This window comes from Cucurbita moschata, unplaced genomic scaffold (assembly GCF_002738365.1).
Source record: "Cucurbita moschata cultivar Rifu unplaced genomic scaffold, Cmos_1.0 Cmo_Scf00014, whole genome shotgun sequence".
Lineage (NCBI taxonomy): Eukaryota > Viridiplantae > Streptophyta > Magnoliopsida > Cucurbitales > Cucurbitaceae > Cucurbita > Cucurbita moschata.
Genome location: NW_019268530.1, coordinates 3,381,187 through 3,405,098, shown reverse-complemented (window position 1 = coordinate 3,405,098; position 23,912 = coordinate 3,381,187). Strand labels below are relative to the sequence as shown.

General features: G+C 37.4%; 9 protein-coding genes and 1 pseudogene across 13 annotated transcripts in view; 3 read left to right on the top strand and 7 right to left on the bottom strand.

Annotated features, from left to right (window-relative positions):
* The window catches only part of LOC111452057 (DNA-directed RNA polymerases I and III subunit RPAC2), a 3,787-nt gene extending 3,468 nt beyond the window's left edge, over positions 1-319 (bottom strand). Inside the window, exon 1 of the mRNA XM_023092588.1 lies at positions 123-319. The gene's annotated coding sequence lies outside the window, so the exon portion shown is untranslated. The remainder of the gene's footprint in view (positions 1-122) is intronic.
* A 277-nt stretch (positions 320-596) lies between these two features.
* LOC111452757 (mitochondrial import inner membrane translocase subunit TIM10) lies at positions 597-3,567 on the top strand. Of its 4 annotated transcripts, none has more exons than XM_023093625.1 (7): positions 597-746; positions 986-1,084; positions 1,181-1,229; positions 1,638-1,690; positions 1,853-1,891; positions 2,033-2,102; positions 3,178-3,567. In XM_023093625.1, the coding sequence occupies exons 3-7, from the start codon at positions 1,188-1,190 to the stop codon at positions 3,226-3,228; spliced, it is 255 nt and encodes an 84-aa protein (XP_022949393.1). In that variant the 5' UTR covers positions 597-746; positions 986-1,084; positions 1,181-1,187; the 3' UTR covers positions 3,229-3,567. The 4 variants fall into 4 exon arrangements, with proteins under 4 accessions (XP_022949393.1, XP_022949395.1, XP_022949394.1 ...); XM_023093628.1 differs by having other exon boundaries at positions 659-746; positions 983-1,084; XM_023093627.1 differs by lacking the exon at positions 986-1,084 and having other exon boundaries at positions 600-746; positions 1,121-1,229.
* A 111-nt stretch (positions 3,568-3,678) lies between these two features.
* Positions 3,679-8,242, bottom strand: LOC111452756 (phosphatidylinositol:ceramide inositolphosphotransferase 1). Of its 2 annotated transcripts, none has more exons than XM_023093623.1 (11): positions 7,796-8,242; positions 7,607-7,696; positions 6,910-6,996; positions 6,761-6,829; positions 6,577-6,657; positions 5,295-5,396; positions 5,116-5,176; positions 4,913-5,015; positions 4,738-4,833; positions 4,608-4,654; positions 3,679-4,207 (listed from the first exon to the last, which is right to left on the bottom strand). In XM_023093623.1, the coding sequence occupies exons 1-11, from the start codon at positions 7,826-7,828 to the stop codon at positions 4,098-4,100; spliced, it is 879 nt and encodes a 292-aa protein (XP_022949391.1). In that variant the 5' UTR covers positions 7,829-8,242; the 3' UTR covers positions 3,679-4,097. The 2 variants fall into 2 exon arrangements, with proteins under 2 accessions (XP_022949391.1, XP_022949392.1); XM_023093624.1 differs by having other exon boundaries at positions 5,295-5,366.
* A 1,139-nt stretch (positions 8,243-9,381) lies between these two features.
* Positions 9,382-10,144, bottom strand: LOC111452660 (17.5 kDa class I heat shock protein-like). The gene has a single exon (XM_023093481.1). It carries the CDS (start codon positions 9,961-9,963, stop codon positions 9,481-9,483), a length of 483 nt encoding a protein of 160 aa, XP_022949249.1. The 5' UTR covers positions 9,964-10,144; the 3' UTR covers positions 9,382-9,480.
* Positions 10,145-10,285: 141 nt separating this feature from the next.
* LOC111452661 (18.5 kDa class I heat shock protein-like) lies at positions 10,286-11,171 on the top strand. The gene has a single exon (XM_023093482.1). It carries the CDS (start codon positions 10,486-10,488, stop codon positions 10,936-10,938), a length of 453 nt encoding a protein of 150 aa, XP_022949250.1. The 5' UTR covers positions 10,286-10,485; the 3' UTR covers positions 10,939-11,171.
* On the bottom strand, positions 11,141-12,845 carry LOC111452659 (UDP-glucose iridoid glucosyltransferase-like). Its single transcript, XM_023093480.1, has 2 exons — positions 12,269-12,845; positions 11,141-12,122 (listed from the first exon to the last, which is right to left on the bottom strand). Exons 1-2 carry the CDS (start codon positions 12,771-12,773, stop codon positions 11,230-11,232), a joined length of 1,398 nt encoding a protein of 465 aa, XP_022949248.1. The 5' UTR covers positions 12,774-12,845; the 3' UTR covers positions 11,141-11,229.
* A 418-nt stretch (positions 12,846-13,263) lies between these two features.
* Positions 13,264-15,159, bottom strand: LOC111452248 (UDP-glucose iridoid glucosyltransferase-like). The gene is made up of 2 exons (XM_023092858.1): positions 14,516-15,159; positions 13,264-14,338 (listed from the first exon to the last, which is right to left on the bottom strand). Exons 1-2 carry the CDS (start codon positions 15,003-15,005, stop codon positions 13,449-13,451), a joined length of 1,380 nt encoding a protein of 459 aa, XP_022948626.1. The 5' UTR covers positions 15,006-15,159; the 3' UTR covers positions 13,264-13,448.
* A 1,030-nt stretch (positions 15,160-16,189) lies between these two features.
* On the bottom strand, positions 16,190-17,595 carry LOC111452524 (annotated as a pseudogene).
* A 1,336-nt stretch (positions 17,596-18,931) lies between these two features.
* LOC111452258 (copper transporter 1-like) lies at positions 18,932-19,385 on the bottom strand. Its single transcript, XM_023092871.1, has one exon. It carries the CDS (start codon positions 19,360-19,362, stop codon positions 18,976-18,978), a length of 387 nt encoding a protein of 128 aa, XP_022948639.1. The 5' UTR covers positions 19,363-19,385; the 3' UTR covers positions 18,932-18,975.
* Positions 19,386-22,922: 3,537 nt separating this feature from the next.
* Positions 22,923-23,861, top strand: LOC111452256 (copper transporter 1-like). Its single transcript, XM_023092865.1, has 2 exons — positions 22,923-23,538; positions 23,738-23,861. Exons 1-2 carry the CDS (start codon positions 23,094-23,096, stop codon positions 23,752-23,754), a joined length of 462 nt encoding a protein of 153 aa, XP_022948633.1. The 5' UTR covers positions 22,923-23,093; the 3' UTR covers positions 23,755-23,861.
* Positions 23,862-23,912: the final 51 nt, after the last annotated feature.

The window sequence follows — 23,912 nt, the reverse complement described above, 5'->3', positions numbered from 1 at the left end:
AAAAAAAAAAAAAAAAAAAAAAAAAAAAAAAAAACCAAACTGTTTCCCATTCTTTCATTAGAAGATCCTAATTTGTATTTATCAAACGAGAAAAAGTACATAGATGGAGATTGGGAGGATACCAGTAACAAAAAGAGGTAGGGAATCGAATGAGACTGCGGCGGCACGAACGGAAGAATAAAACGGCGGCACGAACGGAAGAATAAGACGGCGGCGGCACGAACGGAAGATTAAGGCGGCAGCGGCGCTCTGCTGAAACGGAGGAGGAGACGACGTAAACAAAAAGAAGTCGCGTGTATGATATAAACAAAAGGAGCTAGTTAGGGGTTTCCCTCTCTTTTATTTATTTTTTATTTTATTAGTTAAATTAATAAAAGATTTTCTATAAAAAAAAATATTTATAAACTTTTAAAAGTTTTTAAAATTTGAATTTAAATAAAATATATTTAATACTTCCTTAAAATTAAATATCTAAGTTTAAAAATACCGACAACATTTTAATTTTGAAAAAATTGTTATTATTTTTGGAATTTAATTAACAATTTAAATGTTTGTTTAATAAATATTAAAAAATATGGATTAAAAAAAAAATCCCAAATACATTCTCCTAGCCCAGCCCAAACCCCAGCTCTTAACCATAAACCCTAACTCTCATAAACCTTGTTCCTCCACCTGGGCCTCCTCACCTCTCCGCCGTCCGCCATCTTCCCCGCCGTATCGACTACAGCTCCGGTCTGCAAATTACGGTACGTGATTCTCACTTTCATTTTTACTTCAGCCATAGCATATACCGGCTGAAATTTTTTCACAATCAAAATCCGAAGAGAACCAGTAAAATTGGTTAGAACCTGATCGGTTTAGGTTATATTGAAAACCGAACTGCTCGTTAACACTACACTGAAGTATATCTTTAAACCTAAAACCATAAAGTATCTCTGAGTTTTGGGAAAAATCTTGTAATTGCATCGTCCCATGGATCTTGCAGCGGGGTTTTGCCTCCTCCATTAGTTACTGATTGGATTCGTCGAACCCGTTTCAAGACAGAGCTACAATCTTCAAATTTTGCATTAGTAACTCATTCGAAGTATGTTTGTTTGAATCATTTTTCGGTTTGTTATAGATAAATTGTCCCTTTTTTGGTGGGTAACGAATTTTTGGACTGTGATTTTGTTTGATTCAGAGTCTCAATGGCTTCTCCGACTGGTCCAACGGCTGTGGACAAGGAACAGGTTGGTTTCTGTTTCTTTTATTCATTTTCTTTTCGTTTTTGCAAATTCATAGCCGTGGATAGGAATTCTATTGTTTGGATTGAGCATATTGAGCGTATCCTAGATCAAGAGTGGAATCTGTGTTCTTATTCTGCTGGGTTAATTGGACAAATAGTTGTTATGGCAGTAAGGAGTTCGAAAAAAAATTCATTAATTGAGTTAAAGTCTCTCATTAGGCAGCTGGTTTTCAAGCATTGATCTTTTATTTTCTGTTTTAATCCATCCTGTTCTGAACTCTGCCCATTTAGAGTGATGAATGTGTTCAATTAGCTTTTGATGAATCTTTACCATGTAAATATATCCAAATATAGTTCCTAAATTCATGATTATCATCACAATTTAATTTTGATTTTCTTTGCACTTGAGCAGATATTTGGTATGGCAGAAAAGGAGATGGAATATCGAGTTGAACTGTTCAACAAGTAGGTTTTATTACACTTCTTTTATTTCACCTTTTTATATTCTAATAACTTCATTATGGCGCCAGGTTCTATATATGTTGTTTAATTGAAATATCTGAGCTTTATATGTCTAACTTCTTCACAGAATTTGACCTCTATGCCTTTCTTTTCTTCGTCTTTCAGGCTTACACACTCGTGTTTTAACAAATGTGTCGATAAGAGGTAGGAGAGTTGTACTATACTTCTATCTTTGAATATTGCATATTTTCTAATCATAGAATTCAATTTCTTAAGTTGCAGTTTTGGCATTATATAGTTAATTTTAGTTCATTCTTTTCATTTAACAATTGCTATCTATTTTAGGTACAAGGAATCTGAGCTGAATATGGGTGAAAATAGCTGCATTGATCGCTGTGTTTCCAAGTATTGGCATGTAAGTTGATCATTGCCTTCAATGCTCTGTATGTCTGTTAGGTTATGAGATATGTGTTGATCAAATAGTACAGGAGCACTTGTATTCCATCTGATAAAAATTGAACTTATGTTCTGTTGTGCTCGAAAATTTGGAAGTACGAAAGCTTAAATTCATAAAGCTCGTTTTAAATCTTGTTGTCGTTATTCATATATCTCAAAAGATCACCTTTCAATAAAATATTTGATTTCGGAAGGAAATTTAAATTAGTTCATAGTCTTTTGGTGGAAGAAACACTTGGACTATTAGAGTGATTGGGAGATCTTTCGGTGAGGTGTGATCCCATGTTAGATATCATGTCTCTCTTCGGATTTCTATGTGTAATTTTTTTTTAAAAAATTTACCCTTTTGGCCATATTTTGCATGACTGGAGCCCCTATTAGGTTAGTTTGGTTCTTGTTGACTTCGAGGCGTGAATGTATATCGAATAAATGACATCAGGCGTTCCCTGATAAAACAAAAGCCATTAGTAATCTAATTCATCTTATTATGAGCCTGGATTTTGTACAGAGAGTTAAAGCACTCTCCCCTACATTCCAAACTACAGAAATTTCCTTCAGCTATGTTCATTATATTTTTAACTCTGTGATGAAACTCCTGTATAGATCAATTGGCTTGCATCTTGAATTGACATTTGGTGATTACAGGGCCATAGTTACTCCTTAGAAACTGTGTAAAGCTTTCTTTAATTACCCTATAGGCCTAATTTTTGTTGATTGGAACTCCTTATGTTAATCGAGCCGGTCTTGTAGTGTTTTTTCCCGGTATTCTCATGTATTCTTTCATTTTATCTCAATGAAAACACGACCTAAAAAAATGGTTAAGGTTCATAGTCTATGGGATTATTTATTTTCCACCGTTACTCCTATGACTTAGAATGCTTCCTTCGACATACTCGTAAATTCGTTCCTGCATAGCTTTAACAATAACTGCTTCTTCGATAAGCCTATTTATGATAAAGAATGTCTGGACTCCATTAGGGGCGATGTTTCTGTATTTAGTTATGGTATTAATTGGCAGTTTGCTATGCTTTCAGGTAACCAATTTAATCGGCCAGCTACTTGGCTCTGGTAGACCTCCCATGTGACTTGCTTCCTGATCTGAGTGATTGTTTGGTGAGTTTGGAAGAACTTCGATCTATGCATTTTAGGTCTAATTAGTTCTCCATCTCACGAAATAACCTGTTTTTCTGTTCAATAAAGCAGTGAAAATGGCGGATTCTAGGCAATTTTATAGTTTTCATTTCACCATTCACTATTATACCCTTATATTTTCGTTGCTCAAGATCATAGTGGCTATAATTTGCCACTTAAATATCTTTCTTGCCAATTCTTTAGCTTTAGATTCTGAAAAGGATGGTTAAGTGAAGTTTAATTGTACTTTCCCACCTAAATATTTTGGTGTTTAGATTAACATTGATGCTCTCTACCATATTCAAGCAATCAAACAATGTCGAAAATTCTAGTCCGAAAATTTTAGTCGCAGAATATGAGAAATTTTAATTAAAGCTGTTTTTCAAAGGAGACTGAAGGACTGATTTTAGATAAATCAATGAATTAATCAGAGCTTTACAGCAAGAAAAATGGTTAAAATCCTCTCATAATTGCTTTTGACCCATGTAAAAGCAAAATCCCAAAAGATATCTGTTCCCAATATCAATGAATTTCCATTCTGAAACAAGAGACTGCACTTAAATCCTAGCAAAGAACAACACAGAGCCTATAGTTGTACAGATGATGGCCATGAGTTCAAGATTCTATTTCCAAAGGCATGGCAGCTAGCTATCTTCAGTTGATGCCTTTGTTTGTCTAAGTCATTGAGACATTCATCCCTATCTGAAGTTCTTCCCTGGCATTCCCTCCCACCCACCCTCTAATGTCTAAACGTAAAGAAGAGAGCTAAATGAAAAGTCATTACCAGAGATACTCACAACTTTTGCTTCTAAGCTCTATATCTTCAATGGGTTATTCCCACATAAGTTCCATTCACAAGCCTCTGAAACTCTTCCTTGGAACTCAGTGGAAGAAGCGATGGCGACATTATGCCAGAAGGCCTCTCTCGCAGCTCTGTAAATTGAAAATGTTAAAATGTTGCCCACATTGCAAGTAGATTTAATAATTTTGTAACGGAGGAATGTGTTAGAAATCACAGATCTCCATATTGTCCACTTTGAGCATAAGCTCTCGTGACTTTATTTTAGGCTCCCCAAAATGCCTCATACCAATAGAGATAGTATTTCTCACTTATAAACTTATGATTTTCTACTAAATTAACAACAACTTGTGACTCACTCCCAATAATCCTCGATAGAATACCAATGGAGATAGTATTTCTCATTTATAAACTCATAATCTTCTACTAAATTAACAACAACTTGTGACTCACTCCCCATAATCCTCAACCGAATGATCAGGATCAAGCAGAGAATTAAGTAAGAAGTAATAAGAGAGGTTTTACAGTGCAAACCTGCCAGCTTTCTGTCAATAAAAAATGTAACCAAATTTACAGTATACCTGCAGGCAAGGCAAAAGCGATAATATAATATTGATGGGTAGACTTAGATCGCATCCTGCAAGTTCTAGGTTATTTGAGTTACCAAGCAACAACGATATCTACTGTATAATGCTTGCGAGACGCTAAGATGAGGATGCTCTGAATTACACAAAGAAGCCAAGCAGATATTTTGATAAATCTGCAAGGATGAGTAAGATTATGTTCAACCAGGTATATATTTTAAGGTTCAAATACAGAATTGTGATGGTAGTTAATACCTTGCCATTCCATATCTATGATATGTGCGTGTAAATACTAAAGAAAATATCATGTGGGATGAAAATATCAAGTCTCCACAGCCGTAATTGACCCCTTTTGAAACTGCACATTAATTTTAAAAAGATGAGCATGATTTTAAGGACCATCTGGAGGAGGCATATAGCAGAAGCAAAATGGCAGGCGTAAGTCATATGCGACAGACAGTTCATTAGCAGCACTTCAACTAATCTCTCTGGTGGAGGCATCTTTGCAAGTTTTGAACCCTGAAACAGGCGGGGTTGTTTCATTTCAGGATATTTGAAGTATATAACTATCAAAGATTACGGCAGAAGCATCAAAGTATGAAAAGTATGAACTGATATTGTATATCACTTCATCTACCTCACGACAATGATAGTTGGGACCAGGAAGGTGAGTTGAGTAGAATGTGATTATCCTCAGGAACTGACAAGCCTTACAAAAGGTCATGGGCAAACATAAACCCTGTTACTTATCAGGTATAAGCAGAAAACAAGATGGATAATGTCGTTCCATGGTTCAACATTCATAACAAAAATGAAGACTTAATTTCGATCTAGACAAGAAATTAAAACAAAATCAAAAGACAACTGTTTCATGAAAGAACAAGCAAAAAGACTAACGTATTAAGAAAATTCACTGACTAAAATGTTAACTACAATATCCCTTAATACATCTAAAGTTCCTAACCAGTCCACTTTATATCATAATTGACCATAAAACCCTTTATTGCAGCCTCTTAGACATAATGAGCGGAGCCAGAATCGACGAGGGAGAGAATTGACTCCAACCACCATCTTGTTCTTCTGTAAATATTTCATACTTTAAAAGAGGTAAGAACTCATAGATTGTTGTTAGGAATCATGAACTTCCACAATGGTATGATATTGTCCACTTTGAGCATAAGCTCTCATGGTTGTACTTTTGGTTTCCCCAAAAAGTCTCATACCAATGGAGATCTATTTGATCTATTCATTACTTATAAACCAGACGTTGCAGATGTCCAGGATGGACACAACTTCTTCACATAATCAACCCCTTAATTAGCCAGTGTGAGACTCCCTCCCAACAATCTTTAACAATCACCCCTTAATTAATCAATGTGAGACTCCCTCCCAACAATCTTCAACAATCCTCCCCTCGAACAAAGTACACCATAGAGACTTCTCTGAGGCCTATGTAGCCCTCGAACAGTCTCCCCTTAATCGAGGCTTGACTCTTTTCTCTGAAGCCCTCGAACAAAGTACACCCTTTCTTCGACACTTGAGTCACTTTTGACTACACCTTCGAGGCTAGCAACTTCTTTGTTCGATACTTGAAGATTCCATTGACATGGCTAAGTTAAGAGCATGGCTCTGATACCATGGTAGGAATCACGAACCTCCATAGTGGTATGATATTCTCCAAGCATAAGCTCTCATGGCTGTGTTTTTGGTTCCCCAAAAAGGCTCATACCAATGGAGATCTATTCCTTACTTATAAACCCATGATCAACCCGTTAATTAGCCAATGTGGGACTCCCTCCGAACCATCCTCAACAATTGTGTTCCTTAAAAGATGTAAAAACCCATCCATCAAGTATTCATGAAAGGGTAGAATATCAAGAAAAATTAACGAGAGGTGATGGTGATGATATTATACGTACAACTAAATAGGCAAGAACTCTGCACCATATCAGAACTGTATAGATCCTTTTGCTCTGATAAACAAATGGGTGAAATGTCCACTGTAATATAACAGTATATGTAGACAAATAAGCCTCTCTACAACGTCAAATCATTAACATAACAGTAACATAATCGTTAGTAAGAACAAGCTATATTACTTACCAGCACAAAAGAAAAAAATATGAGGGAGAAAACAGTCTCGCTAACATAAGCTTTGTCTTCACCGAGCTCCTATGAAAGAATCAAAGAAAGAAAACTTTTCCAAGTTTTAAATTAGAATTTTAAGGGTTTGATCCTAAAATAGCACTCACTTGAAGAAGAAAGTATCCAGTATCCTGGAGTGTTGGCCCGGGCCGGTGCAAATAATGAATTCCTTGAGCAGCCACACCATGGATATACTGCAAACCAGAATCCATCAATTAAGAAATGCATACAAGAAACAAGGACCGTATATATTAGGTCATGCTTTTCGGAACAAAGATTATAATTCATACAAACTACAACTTATTGCTTTGCTGAAGTTTCAGTGCGATCCTTTATTCAGGTCCAACAAATTTGCCATCGAAACGTCCTCTGTGTGGATTATTCAAAATAACCATTTGTAAATGTTGAAAGAAACAGAAACAATTCTTTGTCATCCATAATTAGGTAATGGCTAATATCATTACACTTCCATTGAAGCTCCAAACGATTAGTTCAGAACTTGAATTTGAAAATCACAATGGAATAGCTATTACAAACCCCAATTCTGAAACCACAACGTAGACAAACTATATAAACAAGCAAATTAGCACCACCAAATTCTCGAACGATCTTAGCTAATATAGATTAAAAAAATTGTATTCAATTTATCGAAATCATTAGGATAGTAAATCATTTTCTGGTGATATTGAAGAGGATAGCGCCCTGAGATCTTTCTTAAAAGAGTTTCAAAAACATTCGAAGCGAAGGAATTAGCAAAATAACAAATCAGAAATCAAAGTGGACAAAGAACGAGAGAAATCGAACCTGAAAAACAACGCCAGCAAGGATATATTTCCAGCTTCCGGCAAGAAGCGAAACTTCTATGGACGCTTCGACGCATATTTTTCTCCATAGCTTCACAAAATTTGAAAGAATCAACCATCAAAAAGAAAGAAAGAAAGAAAGAAACAATCAAAAGCGAAGAACGATAAAGAAAATATACGAGAAGGAAACCTTAGAGGCTTCTAGAGCAAGGTGAATAGTCATTGTTGAAATCAAAATTAAAGCTCGTCATCAAAGAAATCACAACAGCAACGCTGAACGGGAGAAGAAAGAAGCGGTAAAACCAATCCGAATCAAGATATAGAACACAGCACCGTGATTCGAGCAGAAGGAAAAACAACAAGAATTCGAAATCAAAGCCATGATTCTGAAATATTTTCAAAATTTAAACAATGCGGATTTTCATCCAATGTGAATCCAAATCCCGTGAAACTCTCCTCTGTCTCTGTCTCCGTCTCCGTCTCTCAAACGACAAGGAGAGAGACGCCATTGGAGAAGAAAATGTGAAACAGGTGGGAGAAGGATAGAGGTCCGGAGGAGAAGAAAGCGGAGCTGCTCAGATTGTTGCAGTTTTGAGAAGATGGGCCATGGGAATCAATCGAACGCAGAATCAAGCAAATCGATAGTATTTTTATTTTTTAATTATATTAATAATAAATTGGATTTTGTCTCCAAAGAAATGCTGACGTATTAATTTATAATAAAATGTTTTTTAGAAAACTTTAAAAAAAAACGTTTTTAAATATTGTTTTTTCGAATTATATGAAATTAGACTCTTATTAAAAAAAATAGAATAAAAAATTAACAAATTATCTAATTAAATTGTAATAATCTCCAAAACTTTAATTTCTCTCTCTAATAAACTTGAAACATTTTAAATTATTAATAATAATATAGATGGCTCGTACCAACCAATACTTCCCCTCGGTAAATAGGTGTTTGTTTGGTTCTTGTTCACCTCTCGCTACTTACTCATGAACCTGCCTCACATTTAAATGTTGCCAGCTCTGTCTTCCTACTTAAGCTTAAGGCATCCGCGACCTGGTTGGTCCAAGGAGCAAAGCAACGAAACCAGACCATAAAATAGCCTTACTGAGTGAAAGAGTGAAAGAAGGTTCGTTCAGTTAGGAAAAGGTTTAAGGTTTCGGCTTTCTCTTTTACCGACTGTAAAGGTGAAGGAGAGAAGCAATGAGACCGATAGGTGAACACGTCAGCTAATTTAGAAATGATCATGGATTTATAATTAAAGAATACTCTATCCATTAGTATGAGACCTTTTGGGAAGCTCAAACCAAGGCTATGAAAGCTTGTGCTCAAAGTGGACAATATTATACCGTTGTGGAGAGTTGTGTTTATCTAATAGAGTATCAGAGTCATGCCCTAAACATAGTCGTGCCAATAGATTGGTATTAAATCCTCAAATGTCGAACAAAGGACTTCAAAAGAAAAGGAGTCGAGAAAAAAAAGAGTCAAGTCTCGATTAAAAGGAGGCGTGCTTTGTTCGAGAGGAGGTGTTGGATGATAAAAGTCCCACGTCAACTAATTTTAGGAATGATTATGATTATGAATTTGTAAACTAATTTTAGGAATGATTATGATTATGAATTTGTAAGCAAAATCTATCGTACTTAAAAGTGAACAATTTCATAGGATTATTATGTTAAAATTAATTATTTATTTATTTAATTAGGTCATCAACTAAAAAATATTCTAATAAATGTTTAATATTTTTTTTTTTGACTAAGAAATTTCTCAGATAATGGTCTAAATTTGGTTATTTATTAAATAATTTTTGACAATTTACAAATTCAAAATCGGTAAGACAATTTTCATATTCAAATCCAATGTTCAATCATTCAGCCAGAAATTTCAACGGACTTCACATCCGTTTTCTTTTCGTCCGCCTTCGGAACAGTCACAGTAAGAACGCCGTTCTCCATGGATGCTCTAATTTCTTCCATTTTTGCGTCCACCGGCAGCCTGAATCTTCTCTGGAACTTTCCACAGCTACGCTCAATCCGATGCCAGGTTTCGTTCTTGCTCTCTTTCTCTACGCTCCTTTCGCCGCTGATCTGAAGTACCTTACCGTCTTCAATCTCCACTTTCACTTCCTCTTTCTTCAATCCAGGCAGATCGGCTTTCATTACATGAGCCTCTGGCGTCTCCTTCCAGTCTACACGAGTGTTCATCAGAGCCGAAGTTTCTCGAGAAATTTCAGGAACCTGAGTTAAAATTGAAGAAGGAAAATGAAAATCGAATGGATCTGAGAGATCGAAAGTGGCAAATGGATCGTAAATGTTGCTCCGTCGGCCACCGAAAAAGCTTGGAATCATCGACATCTTCTGAGTTGAGGTATACTTGAACAGGTGACTGTAATCGAGAATTGGAAGCGCTTCGATTGAATGCAAACGAATAGTATTAGTGGATCTTTAGTTTGAAGTTTCTGATTGGCGAAGATTGGGAAAGAGGTGAGAATTTATAGTGATTTGGTGAACATTCTGGTTTTCTCTGGAAATTTTCTCTTCCAGAAAATCTTCGCCTCCAATCATCCAAGAAACTTCTAGGCTTCCAGACAGTTCTGCTGGAATATGAGTTTGGGCCTAATCCAATTTCAAAATCCAAGCCCAAAAGAACGTTAGCGACTAGGTGTTTCACCACGAGAACTCTGAATGATTCTCGAAAAGCACCTTATCTAAGCTCATTCATACATGATCCAAACCGCAAGGGATCTTGGAAGGTCCTAGAAGCTTGAATTTGGTTTCCATATCAACCCACCTGTTTCCTTCTTTAAATTACTTCCTATTACCTTCCACTCCGTTCTACCCTACTTCCGATCAAATTCTAGCGCATTCTCGCCAACGATGTCGATCATTCCAATCGGCGGCCAAGACGGCCGTATTTCCAACGGTTCCTCTTCAAGCATCCTCAATCGCTTCCCGAAATTCCCCTTCCCTCTTGACTTATGGCACGATTTCCCTTTCCCTTCCTCAATCTCGCACGCCTTTCCGGACTTCGCCTTTGGAGGCTCCGTCAACACTCGTCTCGACTGGACCGAGACGCCGAACGCGCATGTTCTGAGAGCCTCCCTTCCGGGCTTCCAAGGAGAAGACGTTCTCGTCGAGCTTCAGGATGATCGGATGCTTCAGATCAGCACCGATAGTGGCGGCTTTGTGAGTAGATTCAAGATTCCGGAGAGCGGGAAGATCGAGGAGTTGAGTGCCTTTATGGATTTTGGAGTTCTCACTGTGTTTGTTCCTAAAGAAGACGATCAGAGCAGACGCGATGTTCGAGTGGTGGAGATCACCGGCGAGTAGATGAAGATCTTCATCTTTGTACAATTGAATGCTCTGTTTAGGATAAGAATCTGTTTGTGGTGAATTTGTAGTGCGTTCTTGGTTTGAACTTTGGAAGTCAGTTTGCTCACAACCTGTTCGATAAAATGCTTCTGTGGTTCTATTGTAATGTATGCTTCTGGTTGTCTAAGCTATGTGAGAATGTTAATAGTTCAAATACTAGTGTCAATGAAATTCGGTGCCTCTGTTCTACATTGATGAACTTGAACCGAGGATTGAAGAACTGGAAATCTAAGGAACTTACTTGGATGATCAAAATGAGCTCAATAAGCTAACAAGATCTTTCAAGTGAGTGCGTGAGGAGCACTGATCTTCTTCTACCTTGACATGGGCTTCAATTTTCTCCTTGAAATGCTTGGCTCTGTCTCTAATCTCTCTGCCCTGTTCTTCATCCATAAGTCTTTTAATCCCATTTTCAATCTCTCCTCTCTCCAACCCATTTTCCAGCTGCAGCCCAACCCTCCAAACATGGCTCAAATACCTTGCATTCACTTTCTGGTCCCCAAAACATGGACTGCACAGCATAGGAACTCCCTCGCTCAAGCTCTCCATACTTGAGTTCCATCCACAATGGCTCCAAAATCCCCCCACAGCTCTATGTGCCAACACTTCCTTCTGGGGTGCCCATTTCACAACACATCCTCTTCCTCCGACCGCCTCTGGAAAACCATCTGGTAAGGCCTCGATCCACTCCGAGCCACGAACTGCACCTGGTTGAACCACCCACAAGAATGGCTGCTGGCTGTTGGCAAGCCCCCATGCCATTTCTCCCAATTCCTTCTCACCCAATGAAGCTATGCTTCCAATGGCTACGTAAACGACCGAGCCGTCGGCTTGCTCGTCGAGCCATTGCAGGCAGTTGAAGTCCTCATTGAGAACACTGGTTCTTGCAGAGACTATTCTGTGTAGAGGGCCGATGAAGAAGACTGGGACTGTGGTGGATTTGGTTTTGATTTGGGACACTGTTGATTCTTCCAGCCATTCCATTGTGTTCCAGATGATGGCTTCGGCTTTGATAGGTGTTTCCAGATTGTACATTCCTTTAACCAGTGTTGGGTATTTGGTGAAGCCTGTTGTTAATGAAATTGGCAGATCTTTGAATCTCAGAGGATGCAGCTCCGGCGCTGGATCCTGTAACATACATTCTGTGATGTGGATTTAGTTTTCCTTTTTCTAATTTTTTTTTTTTTTTTTTTTAAGAAATCACTTATAAAATTCATTTATATATTTTTTAAATAGTAATAATTTTATTTTCTCTATTCATAAAATTTGAAGCAAATCAACGTCTTACCTTTCAAAGGAAAGTAACCTTCGTCGTTGAGGCGAACCAGAGCCATCCGAGCAAGAGACGCCGCAGCACAGGTAGTCCTAAGAATGAAGCTTCTCACCTTCAAATCACTCAAAACTTCTTCACAGAAGAACATCACCTCATCGTAAATCACGCCCGCCACGACCTCCTCCCCCGCTCCTCCGCCGCCGCCGCCGCCGCCGATCAATCTGCGCATTTGATCTTCGAAACTTGCTCTGCAATTAACGTTGAGGTCCAAAAGCACGGCGATCAGATCGGCCGGAATAGCTTCGTGCTTTGGAATTCCGTCGTCTAAATAAAGGAATTGAAAAAACGGATAGTTAGAAGGATCGGGGGAGTTGAAGCGAGTATGAGCGATTGTGATGGAGAAGCCGCCATTGTTGTGGAGGAAGGTGCCGAGTTGAAGCATTGGAGTTATGTGGCCCTGGTATGGACATGGAACCAGGACCAGACGCCGTCGTTTCGGGCTCTGCGTTTGTTCCTCCATCGCGATAGTTCGGGGAAGAAGAGGACGCGAAGGTTGTGGGAATCGAGCACGACGATCTGGTAAAATACTCGACTCCCCTTTAATTTTTTATTTTTAAATATTTTAAAAACTTAATTTAAAAAATAATAAATTAAATAGTTATTCATTTAAAATTCTACTAAGAATTATTTAGCGAATATAAAAATTATTGTAAAGTAATATTTTCAATTCACATGCGTTCTGCATTTCCAGATTTGTTTGTCGGGAAATTTTATATTTTATTTCAATATTTGGCTTTCCCGCCTAATTATTCACTTATAATATCACGTTGTATATATATAATTTTTAATTAACATTTTATTTGAAATTTTTTAAATACTAATTTTTTTTTTATTCTTTTCTCGGAATATATAGATATCAGCTCCATCTTCATCCTTATGGCTTAGTATTTTAAGAAGTACTTATTAAGTATTCCATTATTAGGGTCGAAAAATGCATACACGAGCAATCATGATGAAACCTATCCTTTCGTAAAAATATTTCAAGACCCTGAACTCTACTCTTTAATCCATACGAAAATTGAATGTTTAGTACTTCTCTACCAATGACCCACGCATGCTCGCATGGACCCATTAAGTGGGTATACGTACCTCTGAACCTGCCTTTTAACTAGTGTATTCATGATGCCACTGGATGCTATGGAGGGAAAGTAACGCGCATGATGAAATCCACGAGCTGTTTCAAGCTGCAAGAAGAAGACCCATCTTCCTTCAAACTATCTTCAATTCTTCTCTTGAAATCCATAGCTCTTTCCTTCATCTTCCTCCCTTCTTCTTCCACCATCACTCTTCTAATACCCTTTTCCACTTCCTTCCTATCCAACTCACCTTCCAAAGCCAACCCCACTCCCCACACACAGCTAACATACCTAGCATTCACTCTTTGATCCCCTGAAAATGGCCTACACAGCAATGGAACACCCTCACTCAAGCTCTCAAGCGTAGAATTCCACCCACAATGGCTCCAAAACCCACCAACACCTCCATGACCCAACACTTCCTTTTGAGGAGCCCATTGCACAATGCACCCTCTATCTCCAACCTTCTCTTCAACCTCTTTTAAAACTAGCTCGATCGCATCCGACCCACGAACCGACCCTGGTCGAACCACCCACAAGAATGGCTGGTTGCTATTCACCAACCCCCAACCCATCTCTTCCACCTCTCCCTTTGTTAACAAGGCTACGCTTCCCAAGCTGACATAGATGACTGATTTGGGAGCTTGTTTGTCGAGCCATGAGAGGCAGGTGGAGTCCTCTTTGAGCAAGCTTGAAGAGGAGGAGGTTGGGGAAATCTTGTGAATTGGGGCGATTGGGAAGATGGGTATTTGGCAAAATTTGGCCTTGATTTTGTTGAGTTCAGATGGCTCGAGCCATGGCATTGTGTTCCAAATCACAGCTGAAGATGTGTTAATGGCGTACATGTTGAGGATTATTTGAGTGAGTTTGGTGATATCTGAAACGGCCGACAGCGGCAAATCTTTGAATCTTAATGGATCAAGATTTGGAACCTCCTCTTCCAATGACTCTGTTCATCATCCAAAATTATCTCGATTATCGAACTTGCAGCTTATTTATAGTTTAATCATAATAAAATTACATATAGAATAGATACTTATATAAAGTAGATGGTTATATTTGTTCGTGGGATGTTGCGCGATCCTAACACATTATTTAAAATATTTTTCAAAAGTAAAATTGATACCTTTTTGCACGGGGAGCCGACCCTCGGCCGAAAGTCGGAGAATTGCACACCGACTAACACAAGCGGCCGCGCTCGTGGTCCGAAACACCAAACTCCGAACCCCAAATCGACTGGCTACAGCTTCACAAAAATACATGAGCTCATCGTGTATAATACACATGACTTCACCAGATCCCTCCCCTGTCTTTCCGGCCATGGCCGCCACCGCCTCCTCTAAGCTGGCTCTGCAATTGTTGTTGACGGCTAACAACACAGATCCCAAATCCCAGGACGACACGTCGTCCAAGGGGAGGTTGTCGTTCAAACGGATGAACGTGAACTCCGGGTGACGGTGAGGGTGGAGGGAGTTGAAGAACGTGTGGGCGATGGTTATTGAGAAGCCGTTTTGGTGAAGGAATGTGGCTAGTTGAAGCATTGGGTTTATGTGGCCTTGGTAGGGACATGGTACCAGTAGTAAACGGCACCGTTTCGGCGGGCATGGCCTCTCCATTTTTACTCAGATGACGAAGAAGAAGAAGAAGAGGTAAAGGGTTGGGTTTAATGGAGGAATATGAGTGGTCCGCCGGCTGCCACAGTTTGGTTTAAATTAGGCCGTCGCTTCTGTACTGTGTTTTGTTGTTTAGTTAAGTAATGGACAGACAGTACGTGAGGATCAGACAAGAAATTGCATTGGCACACCCATCAATTGATCAAATAATATTTAATGGGATGGAGGATTGAATTAATCATGGGTACGAATGTGTATACTTACGATATTATTTAGATTTTTTCTTACATTAGTTAGAGATGAGAACGAAACATTCTTTTTAGAGGTGTGGAAACATTTCCTTGTTAGATGTGTTTTAAAAACGTTGGAAAATCCCAAAAGACAGTATCTGCTCGAGGTAGACTTGTGCTATTACAAATGGTATCAGAGCAAAGACACTAGACGGTGTGCACGCGAGGACCCTGGGCCCTGAAGAGATGGATTGTGAAACCTCCACTAGGTAGTATGCTAGTGAGGACGCTAGGGTATGAAGGGGGTGGATTGTGAAACCCCCACCAAGCAGTGTGCCAGTGAGGACACTGAGCCTCAAAGAGAGTAGATTGTGAGACCCCACCAAGTGGTATGCCAGTGAGGATGCTGGACTCTAAAAGGGGTGGATTATGAGATTCCCACCACGCGGTGTACCAGTAAGGACACTGAGTTTCAAATGGGTGGATTGTGAGACCCCCACCAGGAGATGTGCCAGCACACTAAGCTCCAAAAGGGGGTAGATTGTGATCAGACCACCACCAAGCAGTGTGCCAACAAAAACGCTGGCCCCAAAAGGTATGGATTATGAGACCCTCACCCGGTGTGCTAGCGAAGACGCTGAGCCTCGAAAGGGGTAGATTGTGAGACCCCACATCGATTGAAGAGAGGAACGAGTACGAACATCAAGCATTCTTTATAAGGGTATGTATTTTAAAAACCTTAAGGTAAAACCCGAAAAAGAAAGAGGACAATATCATCTAGCAGTGAATTTGGGCTCTTACATGAACATTCAATAACCCATACTCAAACTTAGAAGGTACGTCAACGAGCACACCTAATAATTCCATATACATACGTGTGGACCATATGTAAAGAACATTAAAGAGATGACATAAAGACAATAATTCGATTCCACAAATGATCCCGACCTCATTATTTTAATCAATAAAAGACATAATCAAATCCACAAGCTCTTTCAAGCTAGACGAACAAGACCCATCTTCCATCAAACTATCTTCAATTCTCCTTTTGAAATCCATAGCTCTTTCCCTCATTGCCCTCCCTTCTTCCCCCACCATCACTCTCCTAACACCCTTTCCCACTCCCTCCCTCCCCAACTCACCTTCCAAACGCAACCCCACCCGCCACACACAGCTAACATACCTAGCATTCACTCGTTGGTCCCCAAAATCCGGCCAACACACCATAGGAACACCCTCACTCAAGCTCTCAACCGTAGAATTCCCCCCATAATGGCTCAAAAAACCCCCCCAACACTTCCCTTTGAGGAGCCCATTGCACAATGCACCCTCTATCTCCAACCTTCTCTCGAACCTCTTTTAAAACAACCTCGATCCCATCCGACCCACGAACCAACCGGGGCCGAACCACCCACAAGAACGGCTGGTTGCTATTAACCAACCCCCAACCCATCTCTTCCACTTCTCGCTTTGTCAATCAATATAGCCATGCTTCCCAAGCTAACATAGATGACTGAATTGGGAGCTTGTGGTGTTTTCTTTGAACAAGGTTAAGTTGGATGAAGTTAGGACTATCTTTTGGATTGGCGCAATTGGCAAAATGGGGACTCCCCAAAATTTGGCATTGATTAGGGTCAGTTGCGCGGGTTCGAACCAGGGGGCATGGTGTTCCAAATTATTACACCTTTAGCTGTGGTTGTGCTTATAGTGTGTACATAACTAGCTCCTGGAACTTGGTGAAATCTGAAGTCGCCGGAAGTGGGGTTTTTTTAGTCCTTCAAATCTCAAGGGATGAAGCTCCGCCGGTATCTCCTCCTCAAACCCGGCGGCGTGAAGGTGCAGCACCGCACACCGGCTGACGCAAGTACCGGTGCTTGTGGGTCCGCCACACCAAACTCTTCCTAACCCCAAAACGGCTGGCTACACCTTCACAATAATACATAAGCTCATCGTGTATTATACACACGACCTCACTTGATTCCTCCCCATCTCCTCCCGTCATAGCCGCCATTGCCTCCTCCAAGCTCCCCTTGCAATTCTCATTGATGGCTAGCAAGACTGACGCTAGATCCCATGAGGACACGTGGTCGTCGGTGATGCCGTCGTTGAGGGGGAGGAAGGTGAACTCCGGGTGACGATAGGGGTGGGGGGTGGGCTATGGGTTATTGAGAAGCCGCGTTTAGGTGAAGGAATGTGGCTAGGTGAAGCATTGGGTTTATGTGGCCTTGGTATGGACATGGCACCATCAGTAAACGGCGTCGTTTCACCCCCTGAGCTCTCCATAATTTGATGGAGAATGACCGAACGGTAGGTTCGTAGTTATAAACTAACGAAACTAGTTGGTTTTTTTGCACGTGTTTCATGTTGTTCAAATATGCCCACGTGTTCGTATTTAAATTTTTTGAATAAAATATATTTTTCATCTCTGAAATTTAAGCTTAATACCTGCTTTGATTAAGATTTTGATAGACACATAATCGTTCTAAACCACGATTCGGTTATTTAGCTCAATAATAATTGTGTTTTGTTGGTAAGTTAAAGTTGCTCAAGTGATAGATCTCCTAAAAAAATAAAAATAAATTGGATAACTATCTGAAATCTGCATATTTAGGAAAAGAAAATTATAACTAGTGGTCGTTTAGGTATTACAGACTGCAGGTTTAAATCACCTCCATATAGAACATGTTTTTTATCAGTCTAGTCATCATTTTTGTTCTTATTCTAAATAAAATAATAATACGAATTCTATCGTGATTTGAACTCACTCATATCTATTGTTTATTAAATTATATATATGTGATGGAATTTTTTATTATATGGTCACAAACTTTTTTTATTTTTATTATTAGGGTAATTATCAATTTTATTTTATGATTTAAGATTAATTTTTTAAAATTGTTTTCAGACTGTGGAATTTCTGAAAAAAAATATATTTTCGAAATATTTAATTTTGAATTTAAAATTGTACTCAGGAGAACTACATTTAAAAACACGTGCTCATATGAAATTCACTATTGAGTGCATGTGAAACTAAAATGTGTCAGAGAAGTATTTCTTTGTCGTGTCTCACTTTTTGAAAATTAATATATATATATATATATATATAGATATATATAACTATCTTCTAGGACATTAGATCATAGAGTCTATATATTTTAGACTTTTTACCATCGCTAACCGCACGCACCAAAACATTTTATCATCTAATTTATTTCGCTTGTTATTTGAAAGTAAATAATCAACATTAGATTTTATACTATCAATTATCACTGTAGTATTTCTGTCGAGCACATGGGTGGTCCCATTTACAGCTTCTGGCTAGATATTTTCTAACCATGTATATGATTGTTCTGTCTTCACACTCAATTACTCCATTTTGTGATATGGTAAGTTGCTCTCGTGAGAAGTGACTCTCCACGCCTCTCAATCGAGAGAAAATCTTCAATTTCTTTTTGAACAAGATTTTTATAATTCTTGAAGATAGTACGCTAGAAATATATCCACAACTTACTGCCATAATCATCAATAAAACTTATGAAGAGATTTAGTGGATATCTCGAGCATAATTACAAAACAATTATTTTTAAGTAACAACGTTAATCAATGCCACGAGAACTGTTCGGCCCGAGGAAGAAATTTATGGTTGGATATATTATCTCGATACCCCTAATATATGAAATTAATATACAAAAATTCAAATAGGCAAATATATATGTATATTATGATTCCAAACTTCCACTCTATTAACAATTAAGCGGTGGTATATCAGACATATTCAAATTTAGGTCAATTTTGGATCTATTAAAAACCCGGCTCCCATAAACCAAGAACCCGACCGAATACCCGGCCACCGCCGCAAGCAGGACTCCGACATTGAATGACATGACGGCCAGCATGACGACAAAAGCCAACCCCACCCGGACGCCGTACAGGGCGGTCTGAACAAAGCCGGCGAAGACGTCATCGGCGACAGAGGCGGTGAGTTTAGTGTGCGACAGCCACTCCACGGCGAAGGCTACGAGAAAGACGAAGACTAAGGCGATGGCGTAAGAGAGTGAGTTCCGGCCAGGCCAGCCGGCGAACAGAATCTCCGCCGACTTTCCCCAGAAAAATGTCATGTGGAATTCCATTTTTTCTTGGGAAAATGGATCTTTGTTTTTCCTTCATTTTCTCGGAAGCCAATCAAATAATGAAGCTGTATTGTACTACCAGCTAAGCTCGCGAGTGTACTACAAGTTAGCTCGTACTAAAGTTTATTTTTATTATTCAATTTCCAAATTTGATTCCATTAAATTTTTATTAAATAATAATAATAATAATAATTTGTGGATGAATCACTCCGCTAATTTAGGAAAAAATCATGAATTTATAATCCAAAACCTCTTGAGAAAGCATAGAGCAGAGGGATGAGAGCTTATACTCAGTCATAACATTGTAGAGATGAGAATTTAGATTTTCAAGTCTCGATAGTCTTAATAGATCAAAATTTGGATGAACTTTGGACCAAACCTCGAGATATGATAAGAAAAAGACAAACTTTGAGTTTCTAACCCTCCATAATTTCAACTGGTCGGTTAAGATACGATTAAAAGTAGTTGAAATATTAAAAGTATTATTCAAAGTAGATGAGATATGATTTAAAATATTCAAAGATTACAGTAAATTGTTAGTAGATTTGAATTTATGTAGTATTTTTCTAATTTACTATTTCTAGATTTTGTGTAGTGTCGGATGATGAAAGTCCCATCTCAGCTAATTTAAGGAATGATCATGCGTTTATAAAAGAGTAATACTAACTCTATTGGTACGAAGCTTTTTGGGGAAGCCCAAATCAAAGCCATGAGAAATAATCACGAGAGATTATGCTCAAAGTGAACAATATCATATCATTGTGGAGAGTCGGGGAATACTAACTGCACATCGGCTAGATATCATAAAAATATCATTGTGGAGAGTCGGGGAATACTAACTGCACATCGGCTAGATATCATAAAAGATATTTTATGTTCTTCTTATATCATATCATTGTGGAGTCAGGGAATACCAACTCTACATCGGCTAGATATCATGAAAGATACTTTATGTTCATCTTACTAAGTAATATACGTGTACACATTTTAAATGGAGCTTGCATGAATCTAAAAATAAAAATAAATTATTACTGTCAATATACACATTTCAAATGGAGCTTCGTTTACGCATGAATCTAAAAATAAAAATAAATTATTACCGTCAATATACACTTTTCAAATGGAGCTTTACGCATGAATCTAAAATTAAAAATAAATTATTACTGTCAATATATGGACATCTTTAAATTTTTTAATATTATTAAATGTTTATAAATAATTATGAAACACTGTACCAGACCATAAAAATAAATTATTACTGTCAATATATGGATAAAAACTGTTTATCCCACTTATTATCTTTAAATTTTTTAATATTACTTTTAAAAGTACTTAGTACCTGACCGTAAAAGTATTAAAAAAAAAACTTATTTTTTTTTACTTACAAATTAAATATATTATTAAGAATTGAAAGTTTATGGATTTTTTTTTATAGATAAAATAAAAGTGAAAAGTTATTTTTATTAATTTGCCTTAATTTATAGTATATGGTTTAATTCACAAATGTCGTTAGTGGTGAATTTGAATTCGGAGTGATTAGTTTCCAAAGAATGAACACTACTTAGTGGTGACTTATTAACCACGTGTGTTTTATTTTTATGTGTAGTACACACTAAATCCAAAATTGCAACATGTAGTACCATAAAAAAAAACACTAGTAGTACAATTAAGAACTATAAGTGCTTACTTTACAAACAATAATCTAGTTTTCTTGGAGATCTCTCGGGTGTCTACGTGTAATAGTTCAAGCCCACCGCTAGCCGATATTATCCTCTTTGTGCTTTTCCTTAAGAGAGAGGTATCTATACCCTTATAAGAAATGTTTCGTTCCCCTCTCCAACCGATGTGAGATCTCGCAATCCACCCTTTTGGGGTCTAGTGTCCCTGCTGACACACCACCCAGTATTTATCTCTGATACCATTTGTAACAGTCTAAGCTCATCGCTAACAGATATTGTCTGTTTTGGCCCGTTATGTATCGTCGTTAGTCTCACCGTTTTAAAACACGTCTACTAGGGAGAGGGTAACGAAGTACTCTTGTAAGGGTGTGGAAGCCTCTTCCTAGTAGACGTGTTTTAAAACCGTGAGGTTGACGACGATACGTAACGGGTCTTAGAGGACAACATCTACTAGCAGTGACCTCAGACTGTTTCTAAATTACCCTTCAATTTAAGAAGTTTCATTAATATCCTTCAAACTCTTTAAAAAGATTAAAAAAGATAATGTCTTTAATACTATATTTAAAAAATACCTATAAAATTCGAAAAGTAACTTTAACCGACACTTCATTGATTATCTCAAAACTTTTTAACAGTCACTTTTGAAAATTTATGAGTATATCTTTAATTTTTTAAATAAAATTAAAAGGTATTTTCGAAGTTTTTAAAAAAATTTAATGATATCTTTAATATTTTTTTAAAAAGTTTAATGAAATTTTTGAAAAGAAAACATTTTTTTAGAATTTTTATAAGTCTAATAAAATTTAAGGATATTTTTATTTATCCTTTTATAGAATTTTTTTTAAGTCTAAGTATTTATCTTGTATAGTTAATTAATTTAAATCTCATTTAAAATTTAAATATTTAATGTATCAAATATAAAAATTAAAAAAAAAATCTCTTTAAAATATTAATTTAAATTCTTTTGTATGCATTATAATATATAATTTTAAAATTTTAAAATTTTAAAAGAAAATCAAATTTGCTAACATTAGACCCTTGACCTAAACTCTAAAATATCATAAAATTAATTAATTAAACTATTTAATTAATTAATTGGAGATCAATTATGTCCATAAATATAAATAATATATACAATTGAATCGTTTACTAATTGTTTAAATTAATATTACAATAAATTAAAAAAAAAAATTGTTTTGCTCCTATAATTCTATTTTTTACCTTTAATATTACTCATTATTTAATGAACAATTTATTTATGATATAACTCGGATAAATTAAGTTCTTCTCAGTCTCGTGATAGAGTGGAGCCTCATTGTTTCGATCCTAAAATCAACATTTAAGAGGACTATTCATCTAATTGCCCTTTTTCATCTTGTACGATTATGTTTTCAGCTTCATATTTGGTTTAGTTCTTAAACAACGGACATATTGAATCACAAAAGTCATTCTCATCTATGCATCTCAAAAGATGAATTCCCACGTGAGTTCATAACTCACTGAAGATTAAAATCGAGTCGCATAAGATTATTTTGAAAAAATATTAATTAAAAATTTTGCAGGTAAATCTTATATAAATTCATAATATAAAAGGATATCCTTACTCACATGTTTTGACACGAAGGATTTAGATTAAATCATCTGTAACAATTATAAAATGAATTATAATATTAATTTGATAAGAAATTAACGTTTTCCCTAAATTATCTCGTTCAGATTTGATTTAAAAACAAAAGTTTGAATGAAAAACATAATTATTTAAAAAATAAAAATGTTTTCAAATTTAAAAAACTGGATCTAAATTTTAAAAGATTAAATACATTATTTATATAAAATAATGATTTTTGAAAAATACGTAAATAAATACAAATAGGTACATATGGATACTGATAGACCGCCACTACACTGAATGAGGGCTTCTGCTCATACAAATCGCAACGAGTGTGCGAATGGGTTTTGATTAAATCCTGAAAGAGACTGCGTTCTTATCAGTTATCTGAAACCAAGCGGACTCGTTGGTACCACACACGATTTTCAGTCACCGGAGTCGCCATGGACGCTACTGACGAGACTCACCACCACCATATGCAAGGTATGGCGCCGCCGCCGGCCTCTTCCGCCGCGTCGTCGGGGATGACGATGCATCACCGGATGATGCACATGACCTTCTTTTGGGGAACTAACGCTGAGATTCTGTTCCGTAACTGGCCTGGAGACCGATCCGGTATGTACGCCTTGGCCTTGATCTTCATATTCGTGCTTGCTTTCCTCGTCGAGTGGCTTTCGCATAGCCGATTGATTAGGGAAGATTCTAGCTCCGTAGCGGCTGGATTGATCCGGACTCTGATGCATACGGTTAGGGTTGGATTGGCGTATTTAGTGATGCTTGCGGTTATGTCGTTCAATGTTGGAGTGTTTTTGGTAGCAATCGGTGGTCATTGCCTCGGATTCTTCTTCTTTGGGAGTAGATTTTTCAAGAATTCAGGCGCGGCTTCTGGTAAATCCTCTGATCTTCCTCCTCTTAGTTGTTGAAATCGATGTTGAAGGGATGTGGAAATCTGCAATTGAATTGTGAAATTATCTGATCTGAGTTGAATTCGTGCTGATGAATTTTTCGATTTCGATTTCGATTTGGCTGATTCGATTTGGAATTTTGAAGGTTCAAAACCGAAATTTGTTTTCTGGAATTCTTGCAGCTTATCTGAAGTTATAACAGAAGGGAAATTGATAATTTGGAATGCTTGGATTCAGATTCCGGGATAATTCGTTAGTAATTTTCTTCTTCTTCACAGTAATATTTCATCGTTCTTCATTTCGATTTTTTTTTTTTTTTTTTTTTTTTTTTTTTTTTTTTTTTTTTTTTTTTTTTTT

What these genes read in the sequence shown, in the direction of transcription:
- LOC111452757 (XM_023093625.1), top strand. Translation starts at nt 1,188, where the DNA reads ATGGCTTCTCCGACTGGTCCAACGGCTGTGGACAAGGAACAG. An exon ending in AACAAATGTGTCGATAAGAG is followed by an intron (nt 1,892 to 2,032) that starts GTAGGAGAGTTG and finishes TATCTATTTTAG; the next exon opens with GTACAAGGAATCTGAGCTGA. An exon ending in GTGTTTCCAAGTATTGGCAT is followed by an intron (nt 2,103 to 3,177) that starts GTAAGTTGATCA and finishes CTATGCTTTCAG; the next exon opens with GTAACCAATTTAATCGGCCA.
- LOC111452756 (XM_023093623.1), bottom strand. Translation starts at nt 7,828, where the DNA reads ATGACTATTCACCTTGCTCTAGAAGCCTCTAAG. An exon ending in TGAAGTGCTGCTAATGAACT is followed by an intron (nt 5,016 to 5,115) that starts GTCTGTCGCATA and finishes ATTAATGTGCAG; the next exon opens with TTTCAAAAGGGGTCAATTAC. An exon ending in TATTGACAGAAAGCTGGCAG is followed by an intron (nt 4,208 to 4,607) that starts GTTTGCACTGTA and finishes TTCAATTTACAG; the next exon opens with AGCTGCGAGAGAGGCCTTCT.
- LOC111452660 (XM_023093481.1), bottom strand. Translation starts at nt 9,963, where the DNA reads ATGTCGATGATTCCAAGCTTTTTCGGTGGCCGACGGAGCAACATTTAC.
- LOC111452661 (XM_023093482.1), top strand. Translation starts at nt 10,486, where the DNA reads ATGTCGATCATTCCAATCGGCGGCCAAGACGGCCGTATTTCCAACGGT.
- LOC111452659 (XM_023093480.1), bottom strand. Translation starts at nt 12,773, where the DNA reads ATGGAGGAACAAACGCAGAGCCCGAAACGACGGCGTCTGGTCCTGGTT. An exon ending in AGGTTACTTTCCTTTGAAAG is followed by an intron (nt 12,123 to 12,268) that starts GTAAGACGTTGA and finishes TCCACATCACAG; the next exon opens with AATGTATGTTACAGGATCCA.
- LOC111452248 (XM_023092858.1), bottom strand. Translation starts at nt 15,005, where the DNA reads ATGGAGAGGCCATGCCCGCCGAAACGGTGCCGTTTACTACTGGTACCA. An exon ending in TCGGCTCCCCGTGCAAAAAG is followed by an intron (nt 14,339 to 14,515) that starts GTATCAATTTTA and finishes GATGATGAACAG; the next exon opens with AGTCATTGGAAGAGGAGGTT.
- LOC111452258 (XM_023092871.1), bottom strand. Translation starts at nt 19,362, where the DNA reads ATGGAATTCCACATGACATTTTTCTGGGGAAAGTCGGCGGAGATTCTG.
- LOC111452256 (XM_023092865.1), top strand. Translation starts at nt 23,094, where the DNA reads ATGGACGCTACTGACGAGACTCACCACCACCATATGCAAGGTATGGCG.